This window comes from Orcinus orca, chromosome 5, assembly GCF_937001465.1.
Source record: "Orcinus orca chromosome 5, mOrcOrc1.1, whole genome shotgun sequence".
Classification (NCBI taxonomy): domain Eukaryota; kingdom Metazoa; phylum Chordata; class Mammalia; order Artiodactyla; family Delphinidae; genus Orcinus; species Orcinus orca.
The window spans coordinates 68,144,384-68,172,279 of NC_064563.1; the positions used below are offsets into that span (position 1 = coordinate 68,144,384).

Consider the following 27,896-nt stretch of genomic DNA (forward strand, 5'->3'; position numbering starts at 1 on the left):
TGCCAAGGGGCCCAGCATCCAAATCCACGGTCCAGAGGAACAGGCGTCCTCAGCTCAGTTCCAGAGCAGCCCGTGTTCCCCACACAGGCATGCCTGTTTCCTCAAAAATCTTGACTAACGGCTGAGGAAGAGACGAGAGCATCACCTCGGCACCATGTCCCTTAGTTTCCTACCCAAGATACCAGAGTCACCTGAGATACTAACCAGGATTCCTCTGGATGAGTGACTTGTTCCCACACCCATGGCCAGAAGGGAGAAATAGTCTATGGGTTATTTGAGCATGTTTACTCCTTTTTGTCTTTAATGCAGGGGTTTTCACTAACGTGAATTCAGCAAAATATTGGTCTCACAAGATGCTCTGGGGTATGGGGATTCTGTGGTCAACTAAATTTGGGAGACTAAATAATTTATCCTGCTTTTGCATGGTCTCAATAGGTTAGAATCTACATATACTAAAGGCTCTCATTATCATACAGAAAAGAAATAGATTTAACTTTGAATTTTCCCATGACTGAGCTCCCCTGTCTTCCTGTGCCTCTCCTTTTAACATCCCGTGGAATGCACTTTAACCAACGCTAACTGCTTGAAGAAGACAACCTGACAGTGACTCCCATAGGCGCTCATCAAACCTCATGATGATCCTGTTAGCTGTTCTACTTTCCCTTCTAGAAGGTCCAAATCTATCTCCTTTGGGTACAATCTCATACTTTAATTTTTTTTCTCCCCAAAAGGGACTGGGCCTTCTCTCTTTATTTCTATGTTATATCTACTTATTAATCAGACTCTGATTCTGCTGTATGTTCTCTTTGACCTTCTGAGTGCCTTTTCTTTCTGGATCATTTCTTTTAGGATGTCTAAGAACCCTTCATCAATGCAAAGACACTGACCTCTTAGGTTTCCTCAAGCCTATTCATTCTCTCCTTCGGTAGGAGACCAGTTTACATTTGCAACACCAATAATTTGTGACCATGGTGGAGCAAAAAAGAGAAAAAAAGTAATTGGCCCCCATCATATCCCTGAGTTTATATTTCCTGGGCATGAGTGTGACAACTTGGAGGCCCACAGATCTTCTGAGGCTTGGAAAGGTGTTTGACTTGCACAGTGGTTTTTAAAATTGGAAGATATTTTACATAAACACCTGGAGCCCAGCTTCTCTTGAGAAATCAGATCTGTTAACACTGGGTTGCTTTCCAACCTGGCAACAATTGACCAGAGCTGAGTACTGGCTGCTCCCACTACACAGGGTATATGCTCTCCACTTTGCCAGAGTTACCACCACTCCTTAAAGCTTTATTTCCTCCCACTTCCCTCATTTACATTAACTGCCTGTCTCTGCTGACATTTGGATTTGTGACCCCTCATACAGACCTCTGTAGTTTCCTCCTGGGAATCTCCCTAAAAGCTGCCTCAAAAGTGTCTCTCCCACTTCCTTCCCAATCTGATCCTTTCCATCTGTGCTCTGGTACCTTTGGTTATGAGTCCTAATATGTGTCTGGTTTGAAGGTCTGACCAGCTGCAGGACAGTAAGAGTTGAAGCTGTTGGTATTTGTAAAGATCATGTGCACAGAAATGAAATATCAACCCAAGCCCACCTTTTCGGGGGAAATTTTTTTTCAGTTGTTCTATGTTTATAAATCAGGTATAACCTGGTAAGTTATCAACTATTCAGCAATCATGGAACACCAAGTAACGAACTTGCCCTTTAACTACTGCAGAAGTAGCTTAAGTTCATGTTTACCTTGCCCCTGAATTTCCCACTTTGCACACATGGATGGTTATTATGAATGTTAACATTATACTATTAAGTCTTGATAATTAAGGGACAACTTATCCAGCCCCCAGATCTCTTCTTCTTTTCTAACCCATTGACTTACTGTTGGTCATTTAATTTTTCTGTAGTACACTCATCTCCAGCTGGGTGGGGAACACGATTATAAGTACAAATCATGAACCAGGCCATCAGCTCAAGCTGGAGGGCATCCTGTTGTATTATCCTCACCCCCAACCCTGCACGTGTTTGCAGAAACCCTGATTATAAGCAGCCTCCATCCCTCTCCCTACCCAAGTTCAGGGACGAGGTGGGACAGAAGACAAAAGGGAGAACCTGATTAACTAGAATGCTCCGTGTTGACGGTTCCAATAAAAGTTTCACTGAAACTAACAGTTTGGGGTTTTAATTTATCCATGACATTCCTACCACCTCTTGCCCTACGGTAACCCAAAGCTGGAGATTACAGACACACTTTCAGCTCATTGAGTTCAAAGGCAAGGTAGGGTACTTGGCTTGATTGGCACTTTGGAATGCTCTCCAAAACGGTCCACTTTCAAGATTAAAGGGACTCTTCGTTCAACAGAATAGAAAACATCTTGTTACTAGACAGTGAGGAATTTCAACCTAAGTGTAGGTTCAATAAACATGAATATTCAGCAATTATGTTAAGTCCCTGATACTTTGGCAACTTGAGGCTATAAGAACACTCTTGGAACGAGGAGAGCCCCTCGTTCATTGAAGAGCATTAGAAGATCGGGAAAAGGCTTTCTTAGTAAAATGTGAAGTGGTAAGGCAAAAAAAACAAAAAACAAATAAAAAAGACCCCCACCACTCCTACAATCTTCAAAGTAGAGATCTGTAATCTTCAAAGCAGAGCTCTGAAGACCTCTCTCAGAGTGATGTTTGTAGAAGGGATGCTTATACTGGGAAGGGGGTTAAAACCTAAAATCCAGTCCAAAGCTAAGATTCTATATGTTGTTATTATAGGTAAGAATCACAGCACTATGCATTTAAGTGAGAGATTCTGCCGTGTACTCATATATATACTGCTGCATGTTCTCCTGACAAATTCCTGTATAACGAATAGCATCATACCAGCACCTGGAACATTTCAAATCCATTTATTTATCTCCTCTAATTCTCATAAGCATCTTGTGAGATCATTGTAATTTCCATTTACGCGCCAGAAAATTAAGAATCAGAGCAGTGACTAACTCGTGAGGGATTAGCATCTACATTTCACATAAGGGTGACATAGCCTGAGATATGGAGTTGGAAAGCCATTTGCTCAGGGTTTCCTGAGAGATAATTCACTTATTTCACTAAAGAGAGTTACTGAGTTTCCTAATAAGTATAGCAAGAAGATGAATTCAGAATTTCCTTTGGCCAAATAATGAATGCAGTAAAATTTTCTTTAGCAGATGTTGATTTAAATGAGGAATTAATCACTTGAATCTTTCTTGAGAGTATCTATTACTCTTCCAAACTCCTTTTAATAAAACATGCGCAAGTATGAAGAGTTTAAGGAAAATATATTGGAATGAATATGCTGATCACATCAGCTCTAAATACAAAGATGGACTCTGTATCACAGAAATGCCCCTATACAAAAGGACAGTAATTCTCCAACGTTTTAATTAGTAAAGCACAATAGAGGGTGAATAAGATCTGATATTCTTTTCTCTGGAGCTAAAAACAAACAAACAGAAAAACACCTTCTGCTAAGTTTAAAAGCCACCTAAGTCAACTTCTGCATGAGAGAATCTGAAATTGTGGGGAGAGAAAAGAGAGAATGACTTACGGACTTTTTTTTCAAAATGGATTTCTACTTCCACAAGCAAACAGCGTGCATCACGGTTCAGAGTTTGTACGAAAGTTGGTTGGTTTCCATAGATTTTCTGGCCCTGATATGTACTAACTCCCCCAGGTTAGCAGAGCTGGTTCCCCTTATTTCTATCCTCTTCTTTCCGTTTCCCCCTGGGGTTACCTCTCCTCCTCTCTCCCTGGGTCTCTGTCTGATTTAACAGCCCGCACTATCCTAACCCTTCAGCAAGGCTCAGTATATAAAGGTCCCCGTGTTTCAGGAACCCTGACATTTTGGCTCTGGAAATACTTGGAAGAATAATTTATTCCTTCATTGATACTTTCAACGTTGATATTTTCAAAAAGCATTTGCTGACTCCCTACCTCACCATCTACCTGCTCACCTACAGGATAAAGTGCAAACTCCTGTGCAGAGCACCGAGACCCTGCTGTAGCTGCCTTCCACCTCACCTCAGAGCCACTCTCCTTTCCTCTTGTGTTCCCGTCTTCTCACACTTCTGCCCTTGGCCCAGCCTGCTTCCCTCCTCCTAGTACACACCCAGTTCCTGTCCTCGTGAGTCCCCATTCTCTCTCAAGCTCATGCTCAAACGTAACCTTCTTTCTGTAGTCTCATCCCACTTTCTCAGTTAGGTGCTCCCATTCATTATTCATGTCCCCTTGTTAACACAAAGCTCACCATATTATATGGTTTTTCCATCCTTTGTGAGGGTTTGAGGGAGGGTTGGTATTGGGAATTAAGTTGTGTTCCCCAAGAAGATCTGTTGAAGTCCTAACCCCCAGTGCCTCAGCATGTGACCTTATTTGGAAATAGGGTCTTTGCGGATGTCATCAAGTTAAGAGGAGGCCATACTGGATTAGAGTGGGCCAAATCCAATGACTGATGCCCTTATAAGAGGAGGGAAATTTGGACAGAGAGACACAGAAACACAGAGGGAGAAAGCCATGTGAAGACAGAGGCAGAGATTGGAGTGATGCAGCTACAAGTCCAGGAATGCCAAGAATTCCTGGCAACCACCAGAAGCAAGCGAAGAGGCATGGAACAGATTCTCCCTCAGAGCCTGGGAAGGAACCAACCCTGCCGACATCTTGATTTCAGACTTCTAGCCTCCAGAACTGTGAGAGAGAAATTTCTGTTGTTTTAAGCTACCCAGTTAGTGGTAATTTGTCACGGCAACCTTAGGAAACTAATACAGTTGCTAAGAGCCGCTATATATGCTCATCTTCCCAAGTAGGCCCAAGGACTTCGGCAAGTAGGGCCTGTGGTCATCCATCTTTCCTCTTGGCCCCAGCATCATGCTAACAGAATAGATGCTCAATACGTTCTGGCTGAATGAGGGCATGTGCCAGCACCATCCTTCTGGTTTTAAGTCAGTGGATCCCCAAAGGGTTCAGACCCAGCTCTGAGTGAGCAAGCTTGTGAACGAGGTAGAGAGAGTTTGGTGCCAAAATGATGACTTATAGAAGAGGAAAAATCAAAGTAGGAAACAATGTGTCAAAAACCTTGTAGATGGGCTTCCCTGGTGGCGCAGTGATTGAGAGTCCACCTGCCGATGCAGGAGACACGGGTTCGTGCCCCAGTCCGGGAAGATCCCACATGCCGCAGAGCGGCTGGGCCTGTGAGCCATGGCCGCTGGGCCTGCGCATCTGGAGCCTGTGCTCCGCAACGGGAGAGGCCACAACAGTGAGAGGCCCGCATACTGCAAAAAAAACAAAAAAACAAAAACAAAAAACCTTGTAGATGGATTCTAAGAAAAAGCAGAGGCCAGGGCTGGGGGTGGGCAGGGAGGGACTCTTCAGAATATTTTAGAGTGCATTTTGAAACAAGTGCTAGGTGATGATGAGGTCCCAGAGATGTCATCCTAGACTGAGAAATTAAGGGCACTTGGGGGGAAGGTGGGAATAATGGAGCAAGCAAACAGTAAGACTGGCCCCGTGTTTGGGAAGGAGAACTTTATAAAGGGCCCTGAAGGCAAAGCAGGTGCATTTAAATTCTATAAAATGGGACGTGGGTTGTGGCAGCAGATTCTCGTGGGGCAGAAACGGGACAAAAGCCACGAGCAGCTCCAGGTAGGGTGGGCCTGAGAGGGAAGCGCATCAGGATGGGCCAGGGGGCTGCTGAGGACTTGCTGAGGCGCAGTCATCTTGGGGCCCAGTGGGAACTGAGGAATAAAGCGGGTGAGAGGTCTCTCGGGGACCCCTGGTCATTGGTGGGGTGGGAAGCAGGGGCTCCCATTTGGTAGCACAATGACTCACTCCTGGGCTCAGAGGAGATGATGTGTTTGTCAGCCCAGATGAATGAGGCTGTCTTCTGTTTTTAGAAATCTTTGCAAGACATTCCACAATACTTCTCTCAATAACTCATTTTAGCCTTTAATATGTCTCCAAGCCAGGAGATTCTTCCTCCCATTCCAAACGGCAATTCCTCACTTTAGAAGTACATTCTTCCCCTCGCATTCTTTCCTGAGCTGAGAGGAAGAGTAAGGAGGTGTGGTCACTATTTCCTGTTGTCAATCCTTCACACCCTTGAGGCCCATTCCCAACACATTCTCTGCTTCTCCTCTCCAGGAAAAATGATTTTTTAAAAAATTTTTCTCATGGGCCTTGTTAATTGTCTCTGCGGCTCTTCTCCTGTCTCTTTCCTGAGTGCGTCTTTGGTCATGGGGCACCAAACTGGGCATTCACGGAGGCAGGAAGTGTAGTGGGACGAGTGGAAGCTGTGGAGTCAGACAGACTAGGTTTGAATAGCCACTCCCCTAATTAGTTGTACGTTCTTGAGCAAGTTGTATAATCTCTCTGAGCCTCAATATTCTCATCTGTAAAATGGAGCAATAATATTTATGTGCTCCTTGGAGAGTTGTACCAGTTAAAAATAATACACATAAAACTCTTGAAAGCATTCAATAAATGATGGCTCCTATTGTTAGTATGAGTTGGAGCAATGCTGATTATACTGGGCTTATCGCCTTCGTGAGCACTTCAATACAGCCTGATAGTCATGCATGCTTAAAAAACTACACCACTGCACAGCCCAGATGGTAATTCTTGCTACCTCTGATGGTCACATAAAACACAAACTGTTCTTTTTCAGATATAGCAAAACTATGTACAGGACCAGGAACTGTGCTAAGAGAATTATATTTTTTTATTTGCTCTCCACAGAAGTAGAACTGCATAACATATCAAGTAGTTATTTCATTTGCAAAGGGACTTGAGTAAGAGCATCTTTAAAACTCTCATATTAACTGAACAAAATCACTGGAATTTTTTTAATTGGAAAAGACAATAAAACTCCCACTGCAGATAAACTCACTCCAATCAGCTCCTTTATATCATTTGTCTTTTATAACCTGTAAGTGCTACTGGGTTAATAATGTTTTAACCCAGTGTATACCATGTGATCTTAAGTAAATAAAATTGTGCAGCAAAGTGCTGAAGGAAAATACATTAGAATGCTAATAACGTTTATTTTTGGGGGGGGTACAATAGGATTTATTTTTCTACAACAAGCCTTTATTTGAATAAGGAAAATTTGTTTAAAAAATAGTACATAAAACTTTATAAGGACATATTATCATAATTATTTTAAAATACGTATATCAAGTAAACTGCTGGAATGCACAAAAATGGCAATATTATGTTTTTGAGTGATGGGAATATGAGTGATTGGTTTTTCCTTTAACTTTTCTGAACTTTACAAATTATTTATAATGATTTTGAAATATACTATGATATCATACTATATGATATATTATTAAATTATATAATGATACCTGTACTGTTATTTTAGTGAAGATACTCTGTCAAGATAAATGAAAAAAGTGCCATGTTTTTTTCATGACTCCTACCCTATGACCAATAGATATTTACCTGTCCCTCTTAGAGAATTTCCAAATCTCATAGTTTTAAGGGCTTTTCTGAGTCATTTAACATGACTATTATCTATGTGGGTTCTGTCTTTGTAATAATAAGAATGTTAATAATAATAATAGCTGGCATTGATGTGCCGAACCTCTGTAACAAGCATTTTAAATGCACTGTTTCATTGGATCTTCAAAATAATTCTACGAGGTAAGGCACTTGTGGTAGGCGGAATGATATCCTGAAGATGTCCATGTTCTAACCCCTGGAACCTGTGACTATGAATATGTTACGTTACGTGGCAAAGGGCAATTGAGGTTGCAGTTGGAATTTAAACTGGCAGTCAGCTGACCTTGAGGGGTGAGATTATCCTGGGTTATCCGAGTGAATCCAATGTAATCACAAGAATCCTTTAAGGGGAAGAGGGACGCAATGTGAGAAAGACTTAACTGGCCGTTGCTGGCTTTAAAGATGGAAGGTGGCTACAAGCCAAGGAACGTGGTCAGTCTCTAGATGCAGGAGAAGGCAAGGCAATTTATTCTCCCCTAGAGCCTCCAGAAAGGAATGCTACCCTGATGTGACCTTGATTTTAGCCCAGTGACACCTATTTCAGACTTCTGCCCTCCAAAACTGTGATGTAATAAATGTGTGTTGTTTTAAACCGCTAGTTTGCGGTAACGTTACAGCAGTCATAGGAAACTAATATAGTATTATATTCCAATTTTACAGGTGAGCAGACTGAAGTTTAGAAGAGTAACTTGGTCAAGATCACATACAAGTGGTTAGTGCAACTCCAGAATTTGAATCCAGGTTGTCTGATGACATAACCTATCCTCCTGGGCACTTGGCTCCACTGGAGCTCCAAAATGATTGTCCAGTGCCTGCTTGGGCATAACATGTGAAAACTCACCACACCTGTTCCCCTACCCATTAGCCCCCTGCACTTGAGGATGGCCTTAACTGGTAGAATTGATGTCCCTTATATGGGGCTCAAATTGGTCTACCCAGTCACTTTTCCCATTGATTTTTCACTCAAAATAACCTAATTCCTCCTTTATGAGAAGCACGTTTAAAATATTTGAGGCCAATAATCACTTCTTCCCAAGTCCTCTCTTCTTTGGGTGAAACAATCCCCAATTTAGCCCTTCCTTATAAGACATGGTTTCAGATTCCAGCACTTTCCTGACCTCTCCCTTCTGGAAAGCATTCAGACTGTCAACACCCATTTGAGGACCTAGCCAGTTCCTACCTTACCGTCAATTTGTATACTTTGATTTTCTTCCGTGAGGTTATCATGCTGACCTTAACACTTCTGAACTTCATCCTATGCTATATCTTGAGCTCTTTGATGGAAATATTTCTAGAGAGCAATCAATAAATAAATACTGATAACTTTTGGAATATCTGGCCTAAAGACTTGAAAACAAAGCTGGCTTTCAAGTTCCTTCTGATATCATCACAAACTGATGCCACTCTTCGTTGACATGAATCATACCTGGCAGGATATGTTCCAGCCTGGCGGGGGCTAGAAGAAAAGGCCTGTTAAGCTACAGTAAGGAACTGTTCTGGCAAACAAGCAACTTTGTAAGGAGCCTTGAGATATCATAGGCTGCTCGTGTGTACCAGTCTGAGAAGTTGTGCTGTCTGTTCCAACATGGACCGGGGAACCAGGGGGAAAACGAAGGAAATGTTCAGAGTTCATGTGACTTCATATCATTTAAAATACTGTGAATCTTCAGAGCAGAGACCTGCACACACAGATTAACAACAGCCTCCCCAAATCTCTGACCATCCACAGCTTTAAATGATCTATGTTGCTGTTCCCTCGTTCCTGCAAATAATCAAGGGCTGACTGTAAACAAATAAGACAGCCAAAAAAAACCCTGGTCTTCAGCAGTTGCGTAATGATGAACGCCTGGTGAAAAAAACACGAACCCGTACTTCATTCATTTCACTAGCTGCCTCTCTCTCTAGGAGGGATGGGGGATAAAACATTTTTGTGGGCTCGTATAGAAACATTCGACTAATTAAGTAAGTGGTTCTGTCAGACCTGACTTGAAGACTTGAAGGTACTTGAACACAAAGCATAAGGTTTGCATTTCCTTTATAAATACATACGGGAGTAAGAATAAAAACAGAAAATGCCATAATCAACTTCACTTGGGGCTTTTCTGAATCCTACATGTTTGAAAAAACCTAGTTTGATATATTGAAGCAAGCAGGTGCAGACAGTCTGGACTTCTGAGTCCTACCTAGGGCAGGTCTTTCTTGGGCTGCTGAGTATTAGCTAAGAAGAAGCAAACCCAATTCAGGCACAGAATGAAGATTTTAACCCTGACGTATCTGCTGCTGCTGTACATGTATGCTCTGGGAAAGTCAAAAATCTGGGCCATAACACTGGGCTCCCTCACAGGGCTCCTGGAAAGAATAGCTTAGAATGGTCTCGTTTTTAGATACAAAAAGAACATCTTAAGTAAATGGTGATACGGTTTGTGCTTGTGATTGCAGAGCGTGCTACAGCTATTCAAGAGAGGAGGCCTTTTTGCTTCCAGAATTGTATGGCTTGAGCTCTGCTGGCTTCTACTTTGCCTCCCACAGAACATCTCTGTGTCCATCTAAAGTGGGAGAAGAGATGCTCGGAGGGTGAGGGGAGAGCGAGCATCAGCGAAGGAAGGGGAATCACACCTCCAGTGTCTGACTGCCCTGGGCCACCCGCCTACCCACCAACTGTGCACTCCATGGCCCCAGCTGGTAAGCCCAGATTTTCCATGGAGCGCATGGCACCTGTCCTGCAACTCCCTCTTACTCACTCCCACCCTGTTCCTCCAGTTATAATGTCAACAGGGGTCTGCGACCCCTACCTCGATCCTGCCTCTAGCCTGAAACTGGCATTTGGACTTAAACTCCCTGGTCTTCAGACCCCGAATCTCTGCCTCTTGGACACCCATGGAGCCAATGAAGGGAATTTTTTCTACAGCTCCAGTCTGTAGAATCCAATCCAATCCTGGCTAATTGGTGCTATCTTCCCGCCCCCTAAGAGGATCTGGACAGATTCAGTGTATCACAGCTGGAGTCTCCTCCAACTTTTCAGGTCAAGGGCCATGTCAATGAAGCCAAGACTCTATAACTGAATCCCACTTGCCACTCCACCAGAAAAGCCTTTTATTGTCAATGCCTTACTGGCAAATTTAAGGCAATGCTTTCCTCATGCCTGTCATTCAATAATATGCAACAACAAATATTTACTAAGAACCTACTATGTGCCATGCACTTACACATTATCTCATTAAATACTTATAGCAACCGTGTAAGATTCAGGGGAGGAAGCAAAGGATTAAAGAGATTAAGTAACTTGCCCAAGGTCACATAGCTAGTAAGTGGCAGGGCCAAGTTCTGATGCCAACTTAGACTATACCCTGCTGCCTCATTCTATAAATACCTATTAAGGGCTTAGTTATTTGCAAGATGTATTGCCAGCCTCTTCAGGACTCAGGCTTCATTAGGGCTTCTGGGGAACCCCTCATCAGCTACTCCACGGGCCTGGCTCCAAGAAAGTGAACACTCCACAGCCCGCTCATTACTCAAGGGCTTTTGGGAAAGGTGGTCAGCTTCTGGTAGGAATGAAGCTCTGTTTTCGGTCCCTTTCAAGGACCTAACAGGAAATATCTTGCTTCAGCCTAAACTGCTGAGGGACATATTCAAGTGGATGGCACTCAGCAGGTTTGGAATACCACATTCCTCAAGTGCTCTGAGTTTCTGAGCAACAGTGAAAAAATTCCATAGTTAGACTTCTCTTTCTGGATACTCACTGACAGTGACATCGGAATTAGGTAGCTTATATGTATCTGTCCCATACATACAAAACGCTTCACAGAGGGTGAGTCCAGAAACTTTGTAGGGGACTGGTTCTTGGATACCTGGAAGACACTGCTGGCTCCTCTGCTAATTCTGACTACCGCCTGTTTGAGGGACTGATAATCCGTCCCCCTCCTCCCCTAACTGAAACCCTCTTTCCTCCATTCTTTTACCTTTATTGCCAACTCCCCACTCTGTGAGCCCTGGCAAATGTGTCTTCATTTTTTGATCTCCTCTCTCCTTGATCAGACCAGTTCATAGCTGTGAGATCTGTATAGCCGTATGGGAACCCACACTGAGAAGGGCCCTGTGGTTGGTTTAATGCTCTGCTGTCACTGACTTGAAATTCTTAATGATTTTTGAGCAAGGTGCCCCACACTTCACTTTGCACTGGGCCACGCAAGTCATGTAGTCAGTCGTGCTCCTTGCTGTGGACACTGAGATAGGGAGAAGAGTCCCACCGCACAAGGTAAGAGTGGTGGGATAGCTGCGGTCCCTCTCTGGAACTCAGCAGGCACTTCCACATGGAGACCATCCGTAAAAGTGGATCCAACTGATAATAGCTCCACCTTCCTCAGCCTCAATTTCTTCATCTCTAAAATGGGGACAGTAGCATTTACCCTTGCATGTCATTGCAAGCACTGGGTGGGATCATGTATCAAGTACCCACCAGAATGTTTAATATACAATTGGTGTTTGCTTGATGCAATCCACGGAAGATAGCAAGTGCAGAGAACAGGGTTTGAACTCTAGAATTAGAAGCTAGCTTAAATCAGATCAGCCCCACTGCTTAAAAAGATGTATGACCTCGGCCGGGTGACTTGGCTTCTCCCAGCCTCAGTTCCGTTATCTGTAAAATGGGAATGTTAGTATTTACCTTGTAGGGCAGTTTGGGGATTCAAATATTCTAATGTATTTAAAATAACTAGTTTATCACCTGGCATGTAGTAGGAGCTCAAAAAATAACAGTTCTTAGTTTGGTTCCCTTACAACACAATTTCTACACTCTAAACGATTCATTTACAAGTGATGTTAGGATACGACCATTAATAAGTGTCTTATACTATACAGCTTCCTGTATACTCTATGACCTACAACATGTAGCCTCTTTGTATGTGAAAATCATTTTGTAAAAAATATTTGAGGCTTATTTTTTCTTTGCTAGACTATGAATTCCTTGAAGGCAGGAACCATGTCTTAATTACCCTTAATAACACATTATATAATCTCAGGTGAATTAAATCTCTCTTTTGTTTATGCCAACAATGAGATGATAAATTTCATAACATTCCTAAGTTAGCAATTAGTAATTAGCCTGTTAATGATTAGGAAGCAGAAGGAACTCAATATAGCCCTATCCCTGCCATTAAAGGTCTTCTAATACTTGACATCACACCCGGCTCATCATCCAGCATCCTTGGGCCTGGTTCTTACTCCATGAACAAAACGATTCCACAGGGAACACCAGTTGTGTGCAACCAACCACCTTCCTTGCCAACAAACAACCTATGTCGAGAGGCCACTGGGGGAAGAATTTCCTGAAACCCCAACAGTTGAGTCATAATTTGATGCCTCTTAGGACTCAAAGAGGGCTCAGAACTGTTACTTTTAACAGTTTGAGCGGTCATGGGTCCCTTCAAGAACCTTCTGATAGTTACGGACATTCTCTCCAGAAAAATGTACTCAATATCTTACATACAATTCCAAGGTGTCTTCAGGCCTCCTGCAGCCCTTGTACCTAGGTTAAGAATTCTTGTTACAATAGCCCAGAAAACCGAATGAGCAACGCAAAAGATTCAAGTTTCCTGATAAATTCTAGCCCTGACTAGTCACATTTGCTTGTTCAAAACAAAGCAAAACAAAACAGTTACAACTCCCTAGATTTAACCTCAGGGTTATCCCTGAGGGCCTAGTCCCAGGCATTAACAGTAAGGGCATCCAGCCAAGCAGTGACTACTCTTTGGAAAACCTAAGTTTAGCTGAGTAAAACTGAAACCTTGTTTGATAATATCATTTACATTTCCAAATCCCCGTATCAAGCTTTCTTCCTATCCCTTGTGGCCCTTCCTAAATTTAGCTGCTGGTGTAATGGGGTAACCATGGCAACAACCACCTGCCTATTTAAAACCATCTCCAAAGCTAAATAAGGAATCCTGGAAAAACATGGCTGCTCGCCTGCCTCTCAGTGGACAAACTGTGCATTCCTGGGTATTTTCAACATGAGCAAGCAGGCAGGGTAGAAGCAGCATGGACTCAAAAGTTCTTAACAGGAAGTGTTCTGGGACCTTGTGAAACAGGGCCTACCTCTATGCCACTACATCTTCACTTGTTAGTAGGCACATGGATTTACATGCAAATCCCTGTGTCTGGCATCCTTAGGTGACCACATGACCTTGACCTCAACCAGGTGAAGAGTAAGATACACACCTAACTGCAAAGAGTAGTCTTGTTGATGGAAACTGGGAAGTGGGGAGGAAAAGCACTCATTCAGATCACAGTGAAACTGTTCATACTTGGGTTGAAATGAAGTTACAACTTTTTTTCTGACAGAGGTATCTTTCTAACTGTACTTAATCATGTGGATAATTGATGATTGCTCTATTTATGTCATATGTTGACCTGTCTATTGATTTTTGCAGTATGGAGAAATTCTTCCCTCCTTCTGCTTCCTTGCTCTCTACAAACTGCGGAGGTTTTGCTTCTTTCCACTAAAGGAGACCACACAACAGACCACACTGAATAGCTTGCTCTTGCCCAAGCAGGCTGTTTTCCATCACTCCTTTGGATCTTTTGGTACATTTGGTTCCTTCTCGCTGGGTTGACCTTCTCTTTCTGTCAACCTGGAAAGTAGTTACTTGTTTTCTGTGTCTTGGTTCAGGCATCTCTCTAGTTGGAAGACCCTCCACATCAAATTCCATGCCATTGCTTTATGTCACCTTGATTCATATCGTTTAACACAGATCACTCTGCAATGCTGCTTTCCAGTCTGTCTCCACACCTGCACAGTGAGCCCCCTACACATGTCTATCCAAAACACCCATACAACAGTGCCTGGTACTGTTTTCAAAAGATACATTCATCGAATGAATGAACAGAACCCCCCATGGATTTCACAAACATTTGGCATCTTATCAAGCATGTATGCATGAGTATGCATAATGGTACCTGTGTAAAAAGAGGACCTTAAACGTCTGGAATGGATGGAAGAGAAGTATTTTTTTAAAGTGATTTTTTTGGTGTATATATTAGAGTGAAAAAGACTGTGAGAAGAGTATCAGTTGATCTGTAAGTCTGTGATTATAATAGGAGTAGGGGCTGAAAATATACATGTTAATAGTGTTCTGTGAACTGACTTGGTGTGTGTGAGAGAAAGTACATTCGAATAAGGTTAGCTCAGCTATTAGACTCCACAGATCACTTTTCCTGAAGTCAAAGTAGCTTCATTATGTTCAGTTTCTGATCCCGAAAAAGACTTTCTGATTCTTGGTTAACCTCCCAGCCATGGGGTCCGGGGAGACGAGGAGGGATGAAAATGATGGAGGTCTGTGGGAGTGCCTGGCTTTAAATGAACGTGTGCGGGTAACACTGGACTGCTGCTTGGTGGGCTAAATAAAGTCAAGTCTCTTAGACTCAAACTGAGCCCAAATTAATACCCCCTCTCCTCCCCACCTGCCTGAGGGTGGGGTGGGATCAAGTGGTCACTTAGATAAGGTCCAACAAAAAGGAAAGAGAAAGAACGCAAATTAACCACCGAGAAGAGGACAAGGAGGAAGGGAGAAAGGTAACTGGGCAATCCCAGGGTGGCCATATGCTACCCGCCGGCAGAATGGTTTGACTTTGCAAATGATCTGGTTTTCTCTTCTGCTTGGTTTTTGGACCTCACAGCCTGCCTTCCCAGGTGCGCGGGCTGAGGCTGGGCTCGGGTGGGCTCCCCGCCTCTGCAGGGCCTCCCTCTGCTGCCCTCTGCCGGCAGGGAAGGCGGAGGCGGAGGCGCCGCCCTCCCGGCCCTCTCGGCCCTCTCGGCCCTCTCGGCCCGGGACGCGAGCCGCCACCCCCTCCTCTTTGCAACGAGGGGAAGCTGAGGCCTCTGACCCCTGCCAGCCCCTCACCCGAGGAGTCAAGGGACTGGGGCTGGGAGCAGTTGGTTTTGAGAAAGCGGCGCGCCCCACGAGGGGGATCCAGTTAGTCAAGCGCAGACCCCCACTCCCCAAAGCGGGCGCACCACGCCCTCCCTCCTGGCCCCAGGCCCTCCCTCTGCACACCACCCTCTGCGAGAGAAAAGGCCACCAGACTGCGACAGGTTTCTGACATTGCTTTCTTCTTGGAAATGGAAGCCCTCCTTCCGGCAACGTGGCAGGAAAAGCGCTGGGCAGCCGGGCCGAGAACATTTCGGTGACAGCAGGTGGAGGCCTGGGACCGGTGGCCGCGCAGGCAGGGCAGGTGGGCAGTGCAGCCCCGGCTACACCCGCTGGGCCCTCTTACCTGCTGTTGAACTTTTCAGGGTGTTTCTCTCTCATCACGTGGAATCTGTGTGCGATGGAAGCATCCTGAAAGGCAAAGGGACAGAAAGCAGATCCCTGGTTAGTGGTCCTGACCCTGCATAATGTGGAAGGAAGGGAAGCGAGCACACTCTCTCACCGAAATCCCCCAGATCTCACAGGGGAGACCAGGGAGACCCCCACAGAGGCTGGACACCAGGTCCAAGGTTAGGGGCCAGTGACCCCCATCCTGTTATAGTCTGCAATGTTCACCCTCTACCCGCCCGAGTTCAGGGAGAGCGAAAGGGGACGCAGCTGCCCTTTGGGGGCAGGGAGCGTGTCTGGGTCTGTGAGCAGTGAGAACGCAGAAGCCCACGTGGGGCTAAGTGTGAGTGTTTGGAAATACCTCACCCTATTCACTCTTTAAAAAAACACTTTGTATTCTGGAATATTCATAAGAAGCTGCAAAAATAGTACCGAGAGTCCCTGTGTCCCTTTCACCCAGCTCCCCCCAGGGATAACATCTTACATAACTCTCTAAACCAGAAAACTGATGTTGGTAGATGCTGTTATATATTAACTCTTAATCATCCCTATCAGTAGACAGAATTGGTAGCATTGGATAACAGGCTTAGCAGATAATTAAAAATATATTTAAACTTCTGACTTCTGCCTCTTGATCACTCCATGGAAACAACTCTCCCCAAGGTCAGTTAAGAGTCTCATTATCACATTCTACGGACACTTTGCTGTCCTCCTATTAGCACATTCCTTTGCTGCACTTTGGCCACCTGCTCCTCAGAACTCAGGATAGTTCTCATGTCACCATGCTTCCGGGCTCTCCATGCTCGGAGCAGAACTTCACAGCCCTGAGCCCGTTCTGCAGCCTACACTCCATGCCACGGGCCATCTTGAGTTCTCATAGTTGTTACTAGCATGTAGCTGCTGATGTCTCCACAGTGTATCACTCTAGAACCAAACCTGAATTTCAGTCCTAAAACTGAACTCATCTTTCTTCCTCAAATTTGGTTCTCTGCCCTTGTTAATGGTCTCCTTTTCCAGCAAAAGAATGTGCTACGCCCCGCCTTCGCTGCTCAGGCCTCCCCCCAGCACATCTGGGGGGGCGCAGGTGGTGGGTTTTAGAAATAAACAGGCTAATTGAACTAGGAATGGTGGGGGGTGGTGGGGGAGGGTGGGAGGAGAGGGGGTGAGGGGATGGGAGGGTGTGGGGGAGGGTGGGAGGGGAGGGGGTGGGGGGAGTGGCGACAGAACAAGGGAGCTGATTCAGATTCGTGCAGGGAAAAAAAGATACAGGAACTCATTTACTGGACTGTGTAGCTAAAAGAAAACTCAAATTCCACACAGTGAATTTTCAGCTAGTGCATATTAATTTCTTTTCTTGATATGGAAATCCGACAAAAGAAAATTTCTGAAAAAATAATTTTTTTTTAACATCAGGAGGTGTAGCTCAGTGCAGAAGCTTATTTTGAGCATGTGCTGTGTGTGGGGAGTAAAATACAGGCTAAGGGTGGGGACAGAAAATCCAGAAGCAAGTTGGGGGCAAAGAGGAGCTTTTGTAATATTTGCACTTGGCAGAGAAGTAAACCCAGCTAGCAGGCCCTGTTGAAAGGCGGACAGGGCAAGTCAAGGATGTGGGCTTATTTTATGGTTGGCAAACACTCTTTGCTGAAACAATGTATTGGGAATTTAACATTTAAACTCTAGTTATTGATTTCTTTGTTAGTTTTTTAAGACACATCAAGAGTTGAAGTTTAGGCACCCCTGTGGACAACGGTGGGAGAGATGCAACACCCTGGGGGGGGCCTCTGTCCTCTGGGCCTATCCAGCCTGCACAGCTTCTCCAGGCAGGAGCACTTCATGCCCCCAGTTCCCTCCTCTGAGCAAGTTTCGTGAACACTCTGAATAAGATTCATCTGACATCTGTCAAATGCTTCTTTAGAATTCAAGAAAACATTCCATCTACTTGTGTTCTTTTGAAGCACTAATTTTCTTCTGTCAGGAAAAAAGAAAGAAGAAAGAAAAGAAGAAAGCAATCACATGTTGCCTGGCACGATCTGTACTTCACTATCCCCGGCCCCCAACGCTGTTATGACTGGCTCCTGGTTTTTTAATTCCCTGGGATATGTGCACAGGCCCCTGTCCTCTGTGTAGTTCCGATTATCCTTGTTTTTTTTTTCTTTTTCATAACTAGGTTTTACAAAGCTTCTTTTCACAAAGACCAGCCTTTACAATATTACTAGTTAAGCATGTGGTTCCTAATTTGACAATGTAATCCCGTGGCAAACACACAAAGTGGTCAGAGGGAGTTGAGCAGGTCCTTTGCTGTTCGGTTTTGAAAAGGCAATGCTGGTAAAGACTCTGACCACGGTTCTCTACCTGGGGCTGAAAAAGAGAGGCAAGATTCACCTCCCTTCTCTTCTGGGCTTCTCTGTGCCAGGCCCTGAGCTGGCTGTACGTACATTCAGTAGTGACTTCATTTAAATTTTAGAAACCAGTGCTACCATGGTTCCAACCCTTTCTTGTAATAATTCCAGCAAAATGAGACTTCTGTTCGGATGGTGGGGGTGGAGGTGGGAATTGCACCCCCATTTCTGATGGCCTCATTCTCCAGGGTCCTTTCTATGAGGTGTGGGGTGAAAAGGAGATAAAAGCAGTATGGACACATGGCTACTCTTTCCTGAACTAAAATTCCCAAGTGTAGAGTTGGACAAAAGATTCCTGTGCCCCTTCCAAATATAAGCAGTAGTCATTTGGACTCTGAGCTATTTGGATGTCTAGGCCAGTCCTGTCCAATAGAAATAAATTTAAAAAATTTTAGTAGCCACATTAAAAAAGTGAAAAGAGGGCTTCCCTGGTGGCGCAATGGTTGGGAGTGCACCTGCCGATGCAGGGGACACGGGTTCGTGCCCCAGTCTGGGAGGATCCCACATGCCGCGGAGCGGCTGGGCCCGTGAGCCATGGCCGCTGAGCCTGCGCATCCGGAGCCTGTGCTCCGCAACGGGAGAGGCCACAGCAGTGAGAGGCCCACGTACCGCAAAAAAAAAAAAAAAAAAGTGAAAAGAAACAGATGGAATTAATTTTAATAATACATTTCAATTCACAAATATTATCACTACAACATGTAGTTAATCTAAAAATCACTGAGATATTTAATATTCATTCAGACTACATTTTTGAAATTTGATGTGTACTTTATACTTATAGCATCTCTCAACTTAGAGTAACCCCATGTCAGGTACACAATAGCCACATGTGGCTAATGGCTACCATATTGGACAATGTAGGTCTAAGTCACTTTGGCAATCTATGGAGATAAAAAAAAAAAACAGAAAGGAGACAATAAGACACATTATTTGGAATTTGGCTTGTTCTGAAAAATGACAGCAGATTGGGGAATGAAAAAGAGTGTAGACCCCTTGTCCAACACACCTCTCAGTGGGGCCCGGCCCATTGTTCAAGTACCTTCCTGGCTCTCATAGGTGACAGACAAGAACCTGAGGCTGAAGGAATTTAAAAGCTGCAGGGAAATGATGACTTTCTGACAAATTCCCTAATGGTCTACCATTGTGGAAACTTAAAGTCTAATAAGTACAGAATGTCAGGTAGAAGATGATGTGTGGGTTAGTGTAATGACTCTGGCCTCTCCTTGGCCCCTGGGTTCCCCTAGCATCAGAAATAGATTTCATTGACTCAAGGGATTAGCTGTTTACTCCTCCCGTTAAGGCTCAGTGAAAGCAGAGCCTTTGAGGTGTTCAGAATTACACATAACACAGGAATTATTCTGCAGTCCCAAACTTCCTGTCACTGATACCTGGCCATCCTGACATTTCTGCAAATCCAAAAATAAAGAGCAGGGATGAGGAGGCCAGAGAAGTCAGAGGAAGTAGCGTCCTGAATGACTGTGTTTAAAATCTCCTGCCAGTGGGTGTTATCAGGTCTCACGGCTGAGAAGGCCAACAATCTCAGCTCTTCGTTGGTGGGGAGCTGGCGTGTCTTGTGGGTGATGGGAATGTGGTGACAGTGAGGCCCCTGTCACTCTCTCATTAGGGTAGGAGTCTGCCCTGCTTATCCCTCCATCTATTAAATGGGTTCTATTGGCACCAAGAGGAGTGAGTGAACTCATCAGGGTGAATTCTTTACCACCTAGGGACACCACGGCAGCGGTCATTGTCACCACCTTTACAAGTGCAGGGCAGCAGACATTTGATATCAGTAAGATATTCCAGGTCCTCCAAAAGAGGCGAAGACTGCAGCTCTCTTTGCCAAAGGAGTCCGACTCTAATCATCTTAAGGAAGTAAAACTGGGGGTTGGTTTACATACTACTTCTCCTCTTACAAAGTTTGGGAAGTCAAATAGGGAGCAAGAGCTTCTGCAAATGTCAGCCCCAGATTCTCTTAGGGTTACATGTTGGCTACTTGTTTTCTCAAGAATTTCCCTTTCCAGCTTTGAAAGAGTGAGCACACAAACCCTGCAAGCATTTTATTGAGACAAGGCTAAGGGTACACCAGTGAGATAAAAACAATCCTGGTTCTTCACTGCTTTGCAATAAAATATTAAACACGCACAAGCTAAAGGTATATGAAAAAAAACAGAAAGATTGTGTGAAGTTCTTCATAATTTGAAAGATGAACCGATTGGATTATTATAGGTCAGCCCAGGGCAAATAAATATCTTGACCGCTGAAAGAAATGGAGAATCTGTTCCTATGCATTTCCTTTTTTTTTTTCTTTTTGCCGAACCACGCAGCATGCGGGATATCTTAGTTCCCCGACCAGGGATAGAACCCGAGACCCCTGAAGTGGAAGCGTGGAGTCTTAATCACTGGACTGCCAGGGAAGTCCCTCTATGCATTTCCTTGGGGGACAATTAGTCTGCATTCTTTCCTTTTTTTCCTCCCTCCCTCCCTCCCATCCCCCCACCCACTTCCGTCTTATTTGTAAGAATGAATTAAAACCACGCTCAGTTTTGGCTTTTGGGGTTAGGGCTTGGTTATCTAGTTGAGGGGAAGCTGTATCTTCCTTTTCGGCATGGTCATCCATTTGGTCAGCAATACCAAGTGAATGTCATTTTTTGCATATGGCGCTTGGCACAGATGGACGGGAAGGCCTTAGGAATCCTGTTTTTTCTGGCAGCCAGAGCTGGGCATGTTAAGAAAGACTTGCAGCTGAGGACTCTGAAGGCAGCCGTGGGTGTAACCTGCCATCTGGAAGCTCCCAGGCAGATCACCCAGTCTTGCGGCTCAGCTTTCACTTCTGGCCCGTGGCTTACAGGTGCTGCTTTCCCCTCCTTTCTATCTTTTCTCTCTGTCACCTACTTCAGATCTGGGTTCTGCTCCTGTGAAGAACCACTTCCTTTGACCATCCTTCTCTGTTCTAACGGGTTGTCTTCACTCACTGAGGACCTGATTGGGACTGTCTGCATCAGAATTATCTCAGGGGCTTGTTAAAAATGCAAATTCCCAGACCTTGCCCGGACCAACTGAATCAATATGAATCAGGATCTGTCACGGGGCTGGAATCTGCATTTCTGACAAAGGGTACAGGTGGGGTATAGGCGAGCCATGACGCACTAGATTTTAAGGCCCGCCTCCCCACCCAATGCTGCTGCACTCGGCAGCATGGAGATGGAGGGCTGTGCAGAGGCTGCATGGCTCAGGGTCCATAGCTAGGTGGGCACTGGAACTCGACTCTAGTGATTCCCGGCTCTATCACTCACCAGCTTGGACTGGTCTCTATCTTTCTAAGCTACAGATCCTTCTTACAAAATGTAAAAGGGCAAGGGCTGTACCCACCAATAGGGACACTGTGCCTGGTGTGCATTAGGTACTCAGTACACGTCAGCAAGTTATCCTCTGGTTTAGGAAAAAGGACACGAGTTTCTGTCACACTGTAAAGATGGGAAGCCCGTGCTCCAGAAGTCCTCTGACCCCCCGAACACCAGACCTGTCAGTCAAGTCTGATTTGCAGAAGCTGAAGACTGCGTGAAGTGGACCCTGAGCAGGTGGTCCCAAAGGAGAGGGGCTTTTGAGCCAAGAAAAGGAGGGAGAGGTCTGCCTAGGTCACTGGGGGAGGAGCTGGAGGGTGCTAGGGAAAGACGTCTTCCCCCATGAGGGCAGGGGAGCTGGGGAGATAAACCATATCAGAACAGCAGAGACTCCTGAATATGTTTCTCGTGCAGCGCCCCCATCCTCTCAGAGCCTGATCACGGGTCCAGCAATGCCTCTCTCTTCTGTTTTAGTAATAGAAAAAGAGGGCGGCATTCGGAGTCAGAAAATGAAGGCAAATCCCTTAGTCTAATCCTCTATTTCCTCACTTACAGAGCGGAGGTAGTACTGCCCTCCAGTGTAATCATAAGAATCAAAATATCTGTGAATATGGTAAATTTTAAATCCCATAAATATAAGGTATTATTATTATTCCTTTTCTCTTTAACGGTTCTCCTTTTAGTTTTCTTATTAAAAAACAAAACCCTTTCCTTAACCCTGCTCTTCCCTCAAGCTACCTATCATTTCTCTTTTTCTTTCCTTTTTTTAAACCACCAACATTTGCAAAAGAGTCACAGGTTATGATTGAGATGATCACACAGTCTTGGTCTGGAGGGGTTTATGTGCATATGAAACTGGGCAGCATAATTCCCAAGACAGGGAAGCAGAGAGGAAGGAACCTGGCTTCGGAGCAAGGTACAGTGTGTGTGCACTTCCTCGCCCGGTGTCCTGAGGCTTCGTCTGTAACATGCGGATGGTGGGGACAATAATACCTGCAGGATTGCTGTGAGGACTAAAGTCTAGCACCATGGAGAGCACACAGTAGGTGCTCAATAAATGCTAGTATCTTTGTTTCACCTTCCTCCCAAACCCCAGTTCTATTTATGGAAATGATCGATAACTTTTCTCCCCAGTGCTGTCCCCAACAGTTTGGGCAGCAGTGTCCACCCCATGCACTTTGGACCAGAAGCTGAGTTCAACAAAACAAACCAACTGAGCTGTGCTACATGTGATGGGAGCTAGGGGGAGAAAGAGGAACGTGGTGCTGTCCTTCTACCGTCTGTGTGTCTGCGTGTGTATGTGTATGGGTGCGTGCGTGTGTACGTGCATGTGTGTGTGTTTCAGGAGGGCTGAGACAGGCACAATAAAACAACCCCTTCAATCTAAGGCAGAGGTGAGCACAGAGGGCTGTGGGAGCACCAGGGGGAACACAGAGCTCAGCCTGAGGGGTCAGCCAGGAGGAGATGCCCCAGAGGCTTATGAGCACTTGGACTGTGGGGAGTGGGGCTGGGATGAGGGGAGAGAACAGGAGAGATGGAATTCTGAGAGCTAAGCCAGTAGAGCCAGCTTGAGACAACGTCTTCCCTGGAGGATCAGAATTTCCAACTCCGGAAGCTCACCTGAGAGTCTCCTTCTGACCTCAGCCCTTGGTTATTTCTTGGTGTCGCTTTTCTTTAACTACTTCAAATTATCCAAAGGGTAAATAGGTCTTTTGAAAAATGTGCTGTCCTTTGAATGACAGGGGCAGGAGCTTCCTCCATAATCATGGGCGGGGCTTGGTACGATAAGGATGTCCATGCCCAGGCCAGATGCAAGGATGCCTGGACCTGAGTCGAGGCTGGGGGCAGCCGGGATAGGTAAAGAATAGGGGCCCAGAGGGGACAGTGGAAGACTAGAACCCTTCCTGCCCACCCGGGCACTTGTCTCCCGTTCAGAAAAGCCATCCCTGGCCAACTCACCACGCCGATGGAGAAGTAGTTGTTCATGATGTTGTACGGGACCTGGTCCCCATTCTCCACCTCCTCTCTGGGGATGACTTCCAGATGCCAGCGGTCCAGCATCACCAAGGGGCTCTGCTCAATGTCCTTCAGGATTTTTGTCAGGCTGCCCCCTTCATAACCTGTGGAGCACAGCACTGCATTTACCCCCAGAGCAGAAAGGCTAAGTTGTTGCTGATGCAACAGTCAGGGCAAGGAACCCCTTGGGCATCTGGGGCCAGGAGACTCCCCAGTGTGTCTGTGGGCCAGAGCCACTCGGGTTCCCTGGGCCACAGAGAAGGAGAGGACAATATGGAGTATTAGAAAGAAGCTGGGGTGATCTGGAAGCCAGAGTAACAGGGGTAGGGCTGGGTGCTGGCCAGAGATGGGCAGGCCTGTGTAGCTGAAGTGAGCCCTGGGGAATTGGTGGGCTGGATGGTTGGGAAGCTGCACATGGGAGAACTAAGGATCTGTTCCAGGACTGTGTCATGATGGAGATGGACAGCACCGTAGGCAGAATTTTAAGACGGTCCCCACATTTCCTGCCCCCGGGGTATATATACCCAGCAAACCCCCAGGACCTGTGGATAAGATGGGGTAGTCACGGTCATGATTTGGTATATTACATGGCACAGCTGACTTCAAGAAAGTGAAATTACCCTGAGTGGATCTGACCTAATCGGGTGCGTCCTCAGAAAGACTGGGCTTTCCCTTAAGAAATAGATTTGAAACTTGAGAGGGATTGGAATTAAGGGGGATTCTCTTCTGCCAGCTTTGAAGATGGAGGGATCCATCGGGCAAGGAACACGGGAGGCCTCTAGGACCTAAGAGTGGTCCCCGCTGACAACCAGCACGGAGACAGGGACCTCAGTTCTACAACCACAAAGAACTGAATTTGGCCAACAACCTGAATGAATTTAGAAACAAATTCTTCCCCCCGAGTCTTCAGAGAGGAGCGCAGCCTGTTCAGTGCCCTGATTCTACCCTGTGAGGCCCTGAGCAGAAGACCCAGTCACGCTGTTCCAGGACTTCTGACCTACAGGACTGTGAGCTGATAAATGGATGTTTTAAGCCTCTATGTTTATAATCATTTGTTACTATTACATAGTAGCAATAGAAAATTAATGTAGCAAGTGAACTGTAAGTGAGAAGTTAGTGGGAGAGACAATCTTTTCTTTCAAATAACACTTCCATGTTCCTGCTTACCTTTGGGACAACCCTGAAGAGTATTTTCAAGTTGTCAGGGCTCTTGTCCGCTCCTTAGGGGATGCCTCACAAGACAGCAGTACCAAGGTAGCTGAGGGCCTTGATGCTATCTGGGAGCACAAGGCTGTGTGAAATGTGTGCCTCACTATGCTGCCTAGATGCCCAGAGCGTGGGGCTACAAGTTTGCCTGTCCCCTCTTGAAAAGAGGGTCCTTCCCTAGCCCAGTGTGTGGTTGAGGACCCTGGGAGCTCTGCCTACGCCTGCCAGCTTCCTTCTAGGGCTGGCTCCTGCTTGCTCTGCCCCTGCCCTCCACGCACGCACACTGACCGCTGCCGGCCTGGTCTTGGATCACGCTCGGAATTGATCCGCCACGTGGAGTCTCACCCCAATTCTGCCTGCCAGGCTGATCTGTCTGTTCCATGTGCTGACCGGAACCTCTCCACTCTCTGGAGCACGCCCAGCTCCACAGGGGCTGTTGCAGTTTGCAAGGTTCTCCTTAGCTCCTGCCCATTGCACTGTAAGCTGGCTACCATTCTGAGTTCCCCCCTTCGGTGAATTTCAAAATGAGGGCCCCTGGCCATGGGGCCCTAAGATGATCTGGACGCCCCTAGTAGCTGGCGAAGTGGCTTTTCGGTCTGCATTCTGAATCCTAATTCAGAAGATCAATAATTTGGAGAGGGGGAATTTCATGCAGAAAAATCCCTAAGTGAGCCCTACTGGGATGAACCCTGGAGGGGAGACAAAGGAGATTCTACCCTGAAGTTGACTTGTTCTACTGGGGGAGGCAGACTCGAAGCTGAGTTTCAGGCTGACAGTAAATCTAGTGAGGGGTAGACACAGGCGTTGGCATGGAATGGAGGTTAAAGAAAAAGTGTGGAGTAGGGATGATCCCAGAGTTGAGTATTACTCCGTGGAATGTGATCCCTAAGAGGGAAGTTCAGCCTAGCTCTGCAGAGCCTCCCTGTAGATTGGAGCACTCGTCTCCAGGGTAAGGCCTCTCCCATGCAGACTCACCCCCTCCCCAGCGGAGACAGCGGGCCAGGTCATTTCCCGTTCCAAGAGGCAGGACAGCCACGGGTGGATGCTTTGCGAAGTTGGCCTTATCTGCAACCCATGAAGAGGAAGAGAGAACCATATGCCATGTGATTATAGAAGGCTCAAGTTGTCTAGTTATCCCTGATCTAATGCTTGAAGCCCTCCATAGCATTGTTTGAATTCTTCTCCTGATGGGGAACTCACTACTTCCTAAAGCCATCTTTTCCATCTGCAGTGTGTTAACCACTGCAAAGGAATCTTTCAAATTGAGTTAAATCTGTCTCCCTGTAACTTTCACCTGTTTATCCTCATTTCATCCTAATTCTTTCCTTTGGGGTGAAAGCATATAGCTCAAAAACATTAGTTTGCACAGTTTTAATCTTTAATGATAAGTAGCATTTACCCCATTTATCCCTCAGACAGACCCTGCAAGGTATTATCATTCTCATGGATGAAGGAATGGAGGTTCACAGAGGGAAAGTCATTCCACAGCCAGGATCCAAACCCAGATCTCTGTGACTCCAAGTCCATGCTCCTCCTTTCTTCAGAGGCCAGGCAGGTGCATAAATAGTAAAACAGGTGGGTCTGAGATATCAGAAAATGGTGGGGCACTTGGAAAACTGAAGATGCCTCGCCTCAAGTCATTCAGGCTCAGAAGCTTAAAAATAACACTGTGTCTAAGAAGCAAAACCCCCAGGTGTTATTTGGCACCCGGGTACCAGTTTGCCACTTCCACCACCTCCCAGACCTGCAAACACACCGATTCCTAATCCTGTCTCCTATGATGGTTGTAAAGGAGCATCAGACTGAACGGTTAGAGAAAGCACATCAGAACATGTATGTTTTAATCTGGCTGTAGGTCTACAGCAGCATGTTGGCTGAGCTGGAAAAGCTGAAGGAAGCCAGACACCCACTGGGCTCCGGAGGACACCACTTACATAAACCTCAGTGCACCAGGTGCCGGGGGAGGATGTGAGGGATGTGACTGGGAAGCATGGCTGGGGGTTGAGTGGGGAGTGATGCAAGAATCAGCATCCTGCGTGAAGCTCATGCTAGGGCTGCCCCAGCAGAACAGGTGTTCATAGATGCCCCAGGTAATCGGACTCAGGCCGGAAGTGGCTGAGCTTAGGCAAGACTCAGGGTTGAGACTACCACCAAGAGGGTTGAGATGGAGTAAATCACTGGACTCTCTCATTTTCTCAGAACACACAGTCCACATTCATGCCTCCCTGCCTTTGCATGTGCTCTTCCCTTTGCCTGGAAGGCCCTTGTTTGCTTAGGTCTGCCCCTTCTTCTGTGGTTCCCATCCCAGCAGATCAACCATCCTCACGGTGCTGAGGCTAGAAACATGGATGTCATTCTAGATTTTCCCTTCACACACCTATTTCTATACGCTGTCCCACATCCATTTACACATCAATTTCTATATGCTATCCCCTTAATAGCTCTCCAAGCAATCTCTCCTCTCCATCCCGTGGTGACGGCTGAGTTCTCGTACGGTATGATTCCTTCCCACTGCTATTGCTGCAGCAGCTTCCTCTCTGCCTTCTCAGCCTCCAGTGTGTTCTCCACACTTCTACCCCGGCAGGAAATCCTTGAACCATGAGCCTGATCACACTAGTCCACTGCTTTCCCTTCTGCCATGGCTCCCACCACCCCTTAGCACGCAGCGAAGCCCTTCCTGGCTCTGCATTTCTCTCTAGCCTCATCCTTCTCATGTCCTGCCTCCCACTCGACACGTCAACCTTGCTGAAGTGCTTTCAGGGCCTTAAACCACAAGCTCTCTGCTGCTCAGCACAGAGCCCTCCCTGGTTGCCCTAGTCTGGACCTGGTGCCTCTCCAGAGTGTTTCTTTAGTACCAGGGGCGATCTCATCACACTGTCTTGTAACTGACTACTTGTTTGTTCCCCAAATGCCCTGTAACCTCCCTGGGGGGTGTTCCCCAAATGTCCTGTAACCTCCCTGGGGGAACTATATCTCATTCATCATAGTATCTCCACACATATTTACTGAAGGCCAAGGTGCCGTGTTAGGTGTTCTGGCTCTAATAGCAGGCAAAAAAGCCATGGCTCCGGCTCTCATGGTACCTACAGTTGAGAGGGAGAGA

General features: G+C 45.9%; 1 protein-coding gene across 6 annotated transcripts in view; it reads right to left on the minus strand.

Annotated features, from left to right (window-relative positions):
* DGKG (diacylglycerol kinase gamma) overlaps positions 1 to 27,896 on the minus strand; it is a 210,180-nt gene that overhangs the window by 78,912 nt on the left and 103,372 nt on the right. For 5 of the 6 annotated variants that reach the window (XR_004476058.2, XM_033403218.2, XM_049710225.1 and 2 more), the window contains 3 exons: positions 25,769 to 25,858; positions 23,531 to 23,691; positions 15,791 to 15,855 (listed from right to left, as the gene is read on the minus strand). Coding sequence is in view for 5 of the 6 variants with exons in the window: in XM_033403218.2 (XP_033259109.1) it covers positions 15,791 to 15,855; positions 23,531 to 23,691; positions 25,769 to 25,858 (316 nt within the window). In the remaining variant the exon portion in view is untranslated. Of the gene's footprint in view, positions 1 to 5,305; positions 6,310 to 15,790; positions 15,856 to 23,530; positions 23,692 to 25,768; positions 25,859 to 27,896 lie in introns of those variants that run through there. The other variant, XM_033403220.2, reaches the window with a different exon arrangement.